Source organism: Haliotis cracherodii, unplaced genomic scaffold, assembly GCF_022045235.1.
Source record: "Haliotis cracherodii isolate W230 unplaced genomic scaffold, xgHalCrac1.p SCAF_8, whole genome shotgun sequence".
Classification (NCBI taxonomy): Eukaryota; Metazoa; Mollusca; class Gastropoda; order Lepetellida; family Haliotidae; genus Haliotis; species Haliotis cracherodii.
The window spans coordinates 51,859,491-51,872,567 of NW_027266341.1; the positions used below are offsets into that span (position 1 = coordinate 51,859,491).

The window sequence follows — 13,077 nt, forward strand, 5'->3', positions numbered from 1 at the left end:
TGTTTATTCATTGTAAATTAAAATTATAAAATAAAAACAACATGTTACCAGAGGATATTCAAATTATTTTCAATCAACACAGCATACCCCTAAAATAATGAATCAGGGGAGGTAACTTCTCCCCAAATTTACATTTCTATGAGTTCAAGTACAATAAGCTGCGAGTCAAAGGGACGTAACTGCATTACAAATACTCGCCGTTACATGCGCGTCCGGTATGCGCATGAACAATGGTATCCAACGTCTTTAAAATAAAGAAGTTGTTATCCATAATACAGCTTGTCATGATTACATCCAACTTTTAAACCCCCATATAAGATAGCTGGGCGATAAATCCCAAAGAACAATGAAGAACGAAGCTTGCTTTATTTCATGATAAAACATTGTTCTATCATGACTTCATTTCTGGAGATTCGAACATACGCTCGCAACTTGATGACGTCGTATATTGAACGTTATTTTTGAGAGGGGAGTGTCTAGTGAGTTGTTCCCCATAGATGTAGCTAGGCAACGCAGATAAATGGGATGGCTGAATGATCACATCCAAAATCGGGAGATATATGATAATCAGTATTGGGAGAAAAGGTACAGGTATTTGACGTGAGGATTGTGAGAATATGCGGGAAAGACTTACCTGTTCATAAAAGTGACTTATCAGACATTGCTGAGGTCGAATTCTATTGTGGGAGTCTTCCTTATTTAAAAACGGGTAAATATTTTTAAAGTGTGTTCATTTTATCATCATCCTTAGAGAGGCTGTACATGATGATGATATCTCAAATAAGAGACAAAGACTTTCAACTGTTCTATCTGCTAACGGAAAAGAAACGGGCATTAATTCCTATGTAGATATTTTTTCAAACTGGTTTTTATGTGTTTTCAATTTGTGCTCATGTAAACTTGTGACACAAAAAGAATATCCTTTAGTTGTCATGAGTACCAAACAAAAAACTATTTTCCAGATTAGCCACTCTCTCGTGGAAAAATGAAATAGTACAGAATTATTGTTTTTTTGCAAATTGTTTTGAGTAGTAGACAACATTTAGTGCTTCCTGTTTGCCAGGATGCTGGGTACGGAGAGAAGTCTCTGTTTGCTCCGGATGATGAGAATGAGGAGGAGACTCAGATGAAGATAGATGATGAAGTGAGTACAAAGCAGAGGAAGAAACAGGTTATTGTATTCATGTCACTGGTAATGGATCGCAGTTTTAGTGATCATTTCATGTCAGCAAATGATCCTATTGAAGCAAATTCAACAGGAGAAGCTAGAGACAACAATGAACATGGCTGAAGTGATCGCAACCTTGTGGTTTGTGTCATTTTCTGATTCGGCCGCCTCCGTGGTCTTGTGGTAGAGCGTCCGCCTGGACTGGGGTTTGATCCCCGGCCACGTCACACCAAAAGAAACATTTGAAACTGACAGTCCAAACTTGTCTCTTGGCCTACTTTTCAGTTTAATGTTATATGTACTATTAGTAGCTGAGCTTACAAGACCAAACAACCGCCTCCGTGGTCTAGTGGTAGAGTGCTGCCCGGAGAGCAGAAGGTCCGGGGTTTGATCCCCGGCCGCGTCATACCAAAAGACGTTAAAAGATGGTTCTTGTTGTTACCCTGTTGAGTGCTGATAGTTGACAGTGTTCTCACCTCCACTGTAGGTTCGCACGGCCCCTTGGAACACAACCAGGGCCTACATCTCCGCCATGAAGGGGAAGTGTCTACTGAAGCTGAACGGCGTGGCAGACCCCACGGGGTGCGGGGAGGGTTTCAGTTACGTTAAAGTCCCCAACAAACCCCAGGCCAAGCAGGAGGAACAGAAGGACACTCCGGTCAAACGGACCGTCACTGGCACAGATGCTGATCTCAGGAGGCTGAACTTGAAGGATGCGAAACAGCTGCTGAGGAAGTTTGGTGTGCAGGAATCGGAGGTTGGTCTATTTGATGATAGTTTGGAAGATGTAATATTGTCTTGTCTCTATTGTTTTGTGCTTCTTCAAGTCTTCATGTGGACTGGGAGCGGTCAGGTAGACTAGTGGTTAAGGCATTCGCTTGTCATGCCGAAGACCGAGGTTCAATTCACGATATGGGTACAATGTGTGAAGCCCATTTCTGGTTCCCCGCCGTTATGTGGCTGGAATATAGCTAAAAGCGGCGTAAAATCAAACTCACTCACTCACTCATGTTGACTGTATGATTACTGTCAGACAGTTATGTCCTGTCGAAATTGGACAACCATTGTCACTGTCAATGCAAGTAATACTGTTAATAATCTTGCATTTCTATTGGTTAATTCGTACCATGTGACAAGACAGTACGTGTCCATGTAGACCCTCAAGTCATATGACTGACACTGACCTCAAATTTTGACTTGACGTGTCACATGATGAGTACTGACTTGTCACGTGATAAATATTGACTTACCTCTGCTAGAAAACAAGATGGCGTCTGGTAGTAACAGTTCACTGTTCGCAGGTTACTAATGAAACAGAAAACAGTTTAAAGGCTTCAAGAACTTTAAAGTGAATTTTGGTATTAGAAAACGAATGGTTGCTCTTGACAAGGTCAATGTGTGAAAACAAGGTCCCTTGGACCCGATCCCTTGGACTCGACCCCTCGGTCCGGTCACACCACCTCCAGGGTGGGTTTCCGTGTTCTTTTGGCATATTGATTTTGTCAATAGTAAATATTGATATGCTGTTTCCATGTTGATGTATAGACTTGAGGTTGCAAATGACAAAATATTGAGACAAGAATAGATAAAGCACTCATAGACAAAGCTGATGAACCCATCTTCAGAGAGGATATTTATGAACATTATGTAACTGAACACACGTTTCTCTACTATGTGATATTGTCATGCAACTGGTTTAAATTTGTCTCTTGTGTCTCCCATATGGATTGAGCTGTGATCCAGTTGAGGGGAGATAACCCTGTAATCACTGTTTATGAAGACATTGTGCTTTGGTGTCAAGATGTCCATATTAAAGTATAACGAAAAAGATGTTTCTATTCTTTGTATTTCCTGTTTAGATTTCAGGGATAATTTAAAAATTGAGTTCAAATAAAAAAAAAAATGTATATGGTGATAAAATTGCAGATTAAGAAATTGTCAAGATGGGAAGTCATTGATGTCGTGAGGACAATGTCAACAGAGCAGGCCAAGACAGGGCAGGAGACTGAAAGTAAGTATGTGGTAAAACAGTGCTTAGATCTATGGGTTCTTGCCTGAATATTAAGCAAAGGACTTATCCATTGAATTGTAAATTTGAGTGAACAGTAGCAGAAGTGATTGCTTCCAACAAGCCGTTTGTGTTTCAAACATTGCAAGGTGCTTTTGTCGGGGCATGGAATCATGGTTAATGCAAAGTTCTTGAAACATGGTTCATGGAAAGTCCTTGAATTTCAACATCAGTCTTGACCCGTCAAGATCCGGGGTAGAATAGGTCTTCAGCAACCCATGATTGCCATAAAATGCGACTGCTTGTCGTAAGAGGCATCTAACGGGATTGGATGGTCAGGCTCGCTGACATGGTTGATGCATGTCGTCGTATCCCAATTGTGTTGATCAGTGCTCATGATGTCAATCACCGGATTGTTTGGTCCATATTTACAGACTGCTGTCATATAGCCGAAATATTGCTGAGTGTGGCGTTAAACAACAAACAAACAAACAAAAATCTAAACATCTTCTCTTTGAAAGTACGCCACTAATGAAGATGAAGCTTCACCAATGATGACATCCCAAATTGTTTTATCCTATTTGTGGCCATTACTCAGCCATGTTTGTTCAAATATTTTGAAATTTGGTATGTGTCTAGTTGCAATTGGGACTCAACACATGTTCTGATTTTTGGCCCTTCTTTTAACATCTCAAAATGCTTATTTGGCTGTGCAAGCTTCTCTGAAATGAGGAAGCTGGACTTTGGCCTGTATGTTTCTTCTTATGATGGGAACCACAGGTGGCCCAATCATCTTAGGTGCTGCAATTCGCTGTGCAGAGTTGCGTCCCTTGGGCACCACTGAAACTCTATCACCATGTTTCTAGGTTAGTAGGCACCATGCCCATGTTCGCCATGATTATGTTTCCAGATTTATGAGCACCATGGGTTTCACCAAAGTGGTAAATGTCTGAGACCTGCATCACATTGAGCTTCCTTCCCACATAAAACTGACACGCCGTGATATAACTGAAATACTGTTCAAAGTGGTTTAGATTTTGTTTTTATATAATGTAGCAGTACTAAATAATGTTTAGCTTATTTGTCTGCTTTTCTGATTTGACAATAAACCTTCATATTTTATGCATGTACTTAGATTTGTCCTTGACAAGTTCTTGAATTTTGTAGAAGATATGAATAAAAGATTTAAACAAACTAGATTTTTTACGCAAATGTTTATGAAACTGCATCATTTGGCCATTGTGATGCTTTCTACAGACAAAGCTGGAGGGTGGAGCAAGTTCGCCCGGGGCAACCGCTTCTCCGTGGCGGAACACATGGAGAGATACAAGGAGGAGTGCCAGAGGATCTTTGATCTCCAGAACAAGTAAGCTCAGTGCCAGGAAAACACAGAATGCCAAAGTGCTATGACAGATTAACTATAGTAGTATGAAAGAATTGAGTAGTCCTAAGCTTTGTGTGAGGTTTTAGATTATGAATTGGTTTGGGTTTTATGCATGCTTGTACGGGGAATCCTTATTACTTGATTTGTAGATCTGCTGACTCAAAAAATCAGGAATATGGAAAAAGAAAAGAAAAGGGATTTCGGATTCAGAATTCTAGTTTATGTAGTAATTGTTTATTCATTTTGGAAATTTATACCCCAGATAGTGAAATTGTAGTCTCACTGATGAAAAATGAAACATTTTTTGTTATAGATTCTGTTTTTATGAGAACAGATTGGAATGCAAATGGATTAAAGTCTGTGATTTTGACTTTGCATAGTCTTCTGTAGAAAACTCTTTCACTGGTTAGAAATACCAGTACCAGGGTAATTTTTTCAAATTTGAAGACTTGAGTGAAGGACAAGTGTCTACAGTTGCAGTTTGTAAGGTATTTGTACCACATATATGGCTGTATGTCATAGGATGGCCTGGCACGACATGGATTTATCTAGTTTTGCTCAGAGGCCTAATTTCTGCTCCAAGTCTGCTGCAAATGTCAGTAAAAGTTCCCAAATTGAAATGAATAATTTCCCAATCCATTTTTTGAATATGGTCATAATTAGAGTGATGGCCTGGTGGATAAAAAGAAAGATAAAGACCAATAAAGAGAAAGGTGTTTTTACCTAAATTTTATATTATTGCAAAAATACTCAATGTTAAAATATCATTGAAATTAAGAAAAAATAAAATGTAAAGAAATGCCAATTTTTGTATTATAGTCTCTTCCCAATGCTTTCCCCCCATGTCAAGCTGCCACATTGTGATAAGTGAAATATCGTTCAGGAATGGAGTAAAACTCAACTCGCTCACTCACACTATTTTCCAGAACAAAACAGAACCTTACCGGTATACGGAAGAAAATATAGCAGAAATGTAACAGTTACGATCTTCATACATAACTATACATTATTGTCTGGGCTTGTGCCCCATATCAGGTAGAAGACCTTTCTGTATTGTTTTCAACCATTTAGACAGTATATTGTGAACACAATGCCTTTTAGTAAGTGGTTAAATGTAACAAATGTTAAATTTGGGATAACACTTTCTTTGTAAAGTACACATTTTGGTACTTTTGGAGTCCCATCCGGGAGTGTGGGTTGGAATCCCTGATGGGACTTAACCTGAAAAAGTATTAGAATTGTTACTTTACGAAGAAAGTGTGATCCCAAATGTAACATTTGTTGCAGTCAGTCCATTGATTATTAAAATAATGATCATTTCCATTTTGTGAAAACCATGACAGTAGCATGCAGTATTATTTGTTGTGTTAGACCAAGTACTATCTGGATACTGGGGGCACTAGTGGCCCAGTTGTCAAAAGTGATGCCAGTCGCTGTGCAGAGATGCAACCCTTGCGCATGCCTGATACCTTTGATTGTGGGTTCGAATCCGGTTCACCATGATTATACTTTAAGTCTGTCAGCACCATACCCGTGCTCGTAGGTTTTACCAAAGTGTAAGTGTCTGAGACTTGCATCACTTCAGGCTTTCCTCCCACATTAAGCTGACATGCTGGAATACTGTTCAAATGAGTGTTAAACTTCCCCCACTCACCTGGATACTGACAAGGATGCTCTCCTTGACAGGGTGTTGTCCTCCACGGAGGTGCTGTCCACGGACGAGGAGTCAACGTCAGGAGAAGATTCTGACTTTGAGGAGATGGGCAAAAATATAGAGAGCATGCTATCCAACAAGAAGACCAGCTCACAGGTAGGTTAAACCTTCAAGTGCTGGAGTTGGTGCTGGTGTTGCATTGTTTGAGATGTCACTGATGTTGTGGTTGCTTGACCGAACTGTTGGTTTAGTAGGTCATAGATGTTGCTGTTGTAGCTTATGAGTAACTCAGATGTTGTTGATGCTTTAATTGAGGATTGGCTGAAAAGTTGTTCATGTTGTAGTTGAGCATTGATTGAGATGTTGATGTTGTAGTTGAGCATTGATTGAGATGTTGATGTTGTAGTTGAGCATTGACAGAGATGTTGCTGATGTTGTAGTCGAGCATTGACAGAAATGTCGCTGATGTTGTAGTTGAGCATTGACTGAGATGTCGCTGATGTTGTAGTTAGGCATTGACTGAGATGTTGCTGATGTTGTAGTTGAGCATGGAGAAGGAGGAGGCTGAGAGGCAGGAGCTGCAGCGTATGCTGATGGGAGACAACAGCGTCGACAGCAAGGAGAAGAAGAAAGGAGATGCTTTTGGGCTGGGGAAGGATGAGGATGGTCTACTCTCAACACCAGTAAGTGTCAGTTTCCCTACAGTCTTCAGTAGGCTTTGAACAGGCTGCAAGCACCATGTAGATGGCTCATCATGCCTGACGGTAGGATTGTTGTTCATGTTTTCTATATTGAAGGCCAAGATTTGATTATTTACAGTCTGCAGTGATGAGGCTGGAATATTGATTCCCTCACTTATATATGCTGATTGTTACCTTACAGGTCACAAGAATGATATATGCCTTTTAAAGAATGATAAACGCATCATACCAAAATATGTTAAAAGATGGTACTGGCTTTCGGCATTAAGGACTGGTCGGCTCGGAGTCAGTATACTGTGTCTGAGTGGGGTATTCATGTTAAACTGCGGCATGGTATCTCAGTGAGCTAGCATCAGTCTGGACTAGAACAAGCAGACACACACACACACACCCACACACACACCCACACACCCACCCACACACCCACACACACCCTGAGTGGGATATCCGTGTTAGACTGCGACATGGTATCTATCTCAGTGGCATAGCACTATAAAATGGGCATATGACCAGACTAGTAGCCACACACGCACACATGCACGTTGCTGTATTAATACAGTAATCTTGAGTGTGACGTGAAAGCCCATTTCTACTCACCTCACCTCACCTCACCACCTCACCTCACCTCACCTCACCTCACCTCACCTCACCTCACCTCACCTCATTGTTTCAGGGTGGCAGGAAGTTGAAGATAACACGGACATTCCGAGATGAGATGGGAAAGACGTACACGAGGACGGAGATTGTGAGGAAGTCTCAGGTGATCGACACGTACGTCCGCATCAGACAGACGAAGGATCCCGGCTTCATGTGAGTCCTAGTACCAGCAACTGTTGGGTAGGGGAAGGTGACAGCATCTGTTGGGTAGGGGAAGGTGACTGCATCTGTTGTGTAGGGGAAGGTGACCAGCATCTGTTGTGTAGGGGAGGGTGACAGCATCTGTTGTGTAGGGGAAGGTGACTGCATCTGTTGTGTAGGTGAAGGTGACCAGCATCTTTTGGGTAGGGGAAGGTGACAGCATCTGTTGTGTAGGGGAAGGTGACTGCATCTGTTGTGTAGGGGAAGGTGACAGCATCTGTTGGGTAGGGGAAGGTGACAGCATCTGTTGTGTAGAGGAAGGTAACCAGCATCTGTTTTGTAGGGGAAGGTGACTGCATCTGTTGTCTAGGGGAAGGTGACAGCATCTGTTGGGTAGGGGAAGGTGACAGCATCTGTTGTGTAGAGGAAGGTAACCAGCATCTGTTGTGTAGGGGAAGGTGACTGCATCTGTTGTCTAGGGGAAGGTGACAGCATCTGTTGGGTAGGGGAAGGTAACCAGCATCTGTTGGGTAGGGGAAGGTGACTGCATCTGTTGTCTAGGGGAAGGTGACAGCATCTGTTGGGTAGGGGAAGGTAACCAGCATCTGTTGGGTAGGGGAAGGTGACTGCATCTGTTGTGTAGGGGAAGGTGACAGCATCTGTTGTGTAGAGGATGGTAACCAGCATCTGTTGTGTAGGGGAAGGTGACTGCATCTGTTGTGTAGGGGAAGGTGACAGCATCTGTTGTGTAGGGGAAGGTGACCAGCATCTGTTGGGTAGGGGAAGGTGACTGGTATCATGTGTCATGTTATCATATGTTGTGGGCATGTGAGGAGATCTGCACCAAGCCAATACGAGGCTTGGTAGGAACATTTTTTTTTATCAAATTATGTATATACATGTCAAAGACTACAATGATGAGTACTGAACCTGATCTTTGTATTACAGCAAGCAGTTTGCAGCCATGGATGACCAGATGAAAGAGGAAATGAGGAAGGAAAGGCGAAGGTAGAGGATGTCAGGGGAGATCACTCTCATAGGCAACACAAGCAATGCTACAGAATTCACTCATCTCAACTCATCTTCATCACTCTTAATGTTAACTATAACTTACAGTAATGATTAATGGATGTTGAAGATTTTGTTCTAGGTTTTGCTACAGAAAAGGTATATTTCGTATTCACGTTAATGATTTGCGTTCCAACACATTTCTTGGTGAAGGGAGTTAATTTGTTGACCAGTATCAGTTTGGAAAAGTTGTGTGTTGATGCATCATTTACTGCTGTTCTTGTTTTCTTGATTGAAGTTTAACTAACAACCCTTGTATGAAGCACCTTTTCTGAAATACTAGTGGACTTCTTTTTACTGTTTTTTTAAAAATCCAACACAATGATGTTCTTTTTTAAAAAAGATAAAAGAGAGCTGTTGTGACGTCCGATGTCTCATTGACTCTTTTTTTTGTTGTCTATTGGTGACATATCCTAGTTCTTGTTCCTTTTCATAATAAGGGATGCCTATTCAATTAACAGCCCGGATCCCTTGATGAGCAAAGTATTATCACAACAGCATAATTGTGAAGTGAAATAAGGGAACCTTTATGACCTTTTGTTATGATAAACAGATAAATTCTTCTCTCTAGTGTTCTAGTGTTCTCTGTTAGTTTACAATCTGTCAAAGTAAGAGCTGGTGCTTCATGATCAGTTACATTCAACTAACTATTTCATTCTGTGCAAGTTGTGGGAGTTGAGTTTTTGCTGTTTGTTTGAGAAAGCGCTCTTTGATTCGCACAGAATCCAAGAGCAACTGCGTCGTATTAAGCGTAATCAGGAGAAACCTCCTCCACCTCCTCCGAAGAAGAAGAAAAAGAAGGAGATGCCCCTGTTGAAGGTAAAGGCAAGGTTGTCGTTCTCTTGCGCCGCGGTTGTCTTCACCACCCTGTCACAATAAAGTCAGACATCAGGGTGGTGTCCCAGGTAAAAGACAGGACGGAATAGTATCTCCTCGCATTTGTCGACAGGTTAAGGATGTCTGATTAGTCTTTTGAAGATGTTTGGCATATTTTACTTTCTGATTTACTTAAGAAAGGTATAATTAAATCTAGATGGTTGAACTGTGCTATTGAAACATAAAGGGGTTGCCTGCACTCTATTGTGCGAGCACATTTATTAATTCTTGTGCTGTCTTCATACTTTACAATGGAGGTAGATAGGTTTTAGTTTTGTATTGAACTATTACTAAATAGTATTATATTTTGTGAATATTTTGAGCACATTTTGAGAGATAAAATTGTCAAGGTGCATTTCAAGGTACTTTTGTTCGCATTTGCCATGAGCATTAACTTTGTGTTCACTGAGCACATCTAACAATCTTATGTGGGAAACACATAGTTGGGGATCATGAATATTTTAGGGCATATGTTTTTGTTAGACTGAGCATACAATTTCATTACACAATCTCTAAAATTATTCATGATCCCTAACATTATTTGTTCAGTATATTTTTGACGATGTGCTTTGAAGTCTGATTCTTATCTGCACTGCTTCCTGGCTTCGAATATTTTGTCAACAAATTCCCCGTGTGAGAGAGTTAGATGTGCACAATAAACACAATACTACCAGCAGACATCTGTGACGCATGTCATTGTTCTTGTGTTGAGTCTAAGTTTTATTAAAGTATATACGAGAGTAATGAATTAATGAAACTATAAAACTTGCATGTTGTAGTAGATGAAAATTATCACATCTCACATTTTAGCAATTTAAACAAAATATATTGTAAATACTATTTTCAATCTTAAAAGACCGCTAAACAAAGATCTGAGGACTTCCCATTAGTGGTCACGTCACATCGACCTTTCATTCGTCCAATCAGAGCATCGCTTACCAGATTATGAAAGTGACAGTCGGAATGAGATTTCTAATCATGCAACCTCGAAAACTTTTAACTCCGAACGATAGTTACGGGTTTAACGACGGAATTCATACAATCTAGACCATCTATTAGCCATTCCAGAATGTTTTGTTCAGGTTTCAAATTTGTAATCGAGAATTTGTCAAATTATGTTTCGAAGCATAGTCGCCAATTTGAAATTAGTGCTGTAAAGCACGAGAAAGCTGCCTTCTGATTGGTCATTCCATTGGTCCGTCAAAGATCGGGCAAGGTCAGTCTGACGTGACCTGTAATGGGATGTCCTCAGATCTTTGTTTAGCTGTAGCGAGAACTAAGATCTAAATTTAATGAGATTGATACTATTTTATTTTATCCATGTCACCGATGTTGTGTATGTGTCACAAAATGCAATTTCAGGAAAAGTTATGAACCTGACATGTTCTGTATGTATAATGTCAATAGTGTAATAGTTTGTGTATGTTTTTGATACCACAGTTATAAGGAGTGACTGAATACTGTTATGGGACACAGTTATAAGGAGTGACTGAATACTGTTATGTGACAGTTATAAGGAGTGACTGAATACTGTTATGTGACACAGTTATAAGGAGTGACAGAATACTGTTATGTGACACAGTTATAAGGAGTGACTGAATACTGTTATGTGACACAGTTATAAGGAGTGACTGAATACTGTTATGTGACACAGTTATAAGGAGTGACTGAATACTGTTATGTGACAGTTATAAGGAGTGACTGAATACTGTTATGTGACACAGTTAAAAGGAGTGACTGAATACTGTTATGTGACACAGTTATAAGGAGTGACTGAATACTGTTATGTGACACAGTTAAAAGGAGTGACTGAATACTGTTATGTGACACAGTTATAAGGAGTGACTGAATACTGTTATGTGACACAGTTATAAGGAGGGACTGAATACTGTTATGTGACACAGTTATAAGGAGTGACTGAATACTGTCATGTGACAAACAGATTCTCTGATATTGGGGAGGCCCGTGAAGATTCCGGGGTAGAATAGGTCTTCAGCAACCCATGCTTGCTGTAAAAGGTGACTATGCTTGTCGTAAAAGGCGACTAACGGGATCGGGTGGTCAGGCTCGCTGACTTGGTTGATGCATGTCATTGATCCCAATTGCGTGGATCGATGCTCATGATATTAACCACTGGATTGTCTTGTACAGACTCGATTATTTACCGCCTTCATGTAGCTGGAATATTGCTGAGTGCGGCGTAAAACAACAGACAAACCCAAAACCAAATCTGATATTGGTACAATGAGACTGAGTTAAATATGCGATGTGTTTGCTGTACTGCCTGGTGTTTGACCACTGCCTCCCCTCTACAGATGAAGTGTGGAGCCTGCGGCCAGATCGGACACATGCGTACCAACAAGGAGTGTCCCATGTACAACAAGGGAGGTAACTCTGCACCAGTACAGGTGGCCATGACGGAGGAACAGGAGGAAGAAGAGGAGAAGAACATCCCTCTGGACAGCAACCTCATCAACCTTGAGGGAACCAAGCTGAAGCTGTCAAAGACGATTCTTGCCCAGTGAGTATATAGAAGATGTGATCGGAGATGTTGGAAAGATTTGTGAGCCTTTTGTCTGGCAGTGTTTGAAATAATTATAAAACCCATAACAAACCCATAATAGATGCCTGCTCATCTTCAAAGTTACATGCCCACATTAGGACATTATAAATATTGAAAAATCACAAAAATAAGAGACAGGTTGCATGTTGTTTCAGTTGAAATAATGCTAGCAATTACTTGAGAATCAAACCCCCGTGAAGATCTGGGGTAGAATAGGTCTTCAGCAACCCATGCTTGCCATAAAGGCGACTATGCTTGTTGTAAAAGGCGACTAACGGGATCGGGTGGTCAGGCTCGCTGACTTGGTTGATGCATGTCATCGATCACAATTGCATGGATTGATGCTCATGATATTAATCACTGGATTGTCTGGTCCAGACTTGATTATTTACAGACCGCCGTCATATAGCTGGAATATTGCTGAGTGCGGCTTTAAACAACAATCCAACCAACCAACTACTTGAGAAGCAACAATGAGTTATTGGGTGGTTAGGCTCGCTGACTTGGTTTATGCATGTCATTGTATCCCAATGATGTCGATCACGGGATTGTCTGGTCCCGACTAGATTCTTAACAGACCGCCATCATATAGCTGGAATTTTGCTGAGTGCGGCGTTAAACAACAAACAAAGAAGAAGAAGGTTACAGTGAAAGTGCACTGAATGTGTAACATTTGGTTTTCAGTGCTGAGAGCATCAAGAGGAAGTCATTGTTACTGAAGTTCCCCAAACAAGCCGTTGAGACGAAGAAGAAGCGACGCATTGGGACTGTGGTACACTGTGACTACCTCAAGGTACTTACCACTGTGTGCTGTAGGATAGATCGCAAACTTTATGATGATGCAGGCGGTGCCTGAG

The 13,077-nt window shown here is 40.9% G+C and overlaps 1 protein-coding gene across 1 annotated transcript in view; it reads left to right on the forward strand.

The window, feature by feature from the left end:
• LOC139449689 (transcription initiation factor TFIID subunit 1-like) overlaps positions 1 to 13,077 on the forward strand; it is a 76,504-nt gene that overhangs the window by 35,372 nt on the left and 28,055 nt on the right. The window contains exons 21-31 of the mRNA XM_071231189.1: positions 1,064 to 1,144; positions 1,656 to 1,925; positions 3,095 to 3,179; positions 4,434 to 4,542; positions 6,247 to 6,370; positions 6,757 to 6,897; positions 7,589 to 7,725; positions 8,662 to 8,721; positions 9,504 to 9,600; positions 11,973 to 12,178; positions 12,905 to 13,013. Of these exons, the coding sequence (XP_071087290.1) occupies positions 1,064 to 1,144; positions 1,656 to 1,925; positions 3,095 to 3,179; positions 4,434 to 4,542; positions 6,247 to 6,370; positions 6,757 to 6,897; positions 7,589 to 7,725; positions 8,662 to 8,721; positions 9,504 to 9,600; positions 11,973 to 12,178; positions 12,905 to 13,013 (1,419 nt within the window). The remainder of the gene's footprint in view (positions 1 to 1,063; positions 1,145 to 1,655; positions 1,926 to 3,094; positions 3,180 to 4,433; positions 4,543 to 6,246; positions 6,371 to 6,756; positions 6,898 to 7,588; positions 7,726 to 8,661; positions 8,722 to 9,503; positions 9,601 to 11,972; positions 12,179 to 12,904; positions 13,014 to 13,077) is intronic.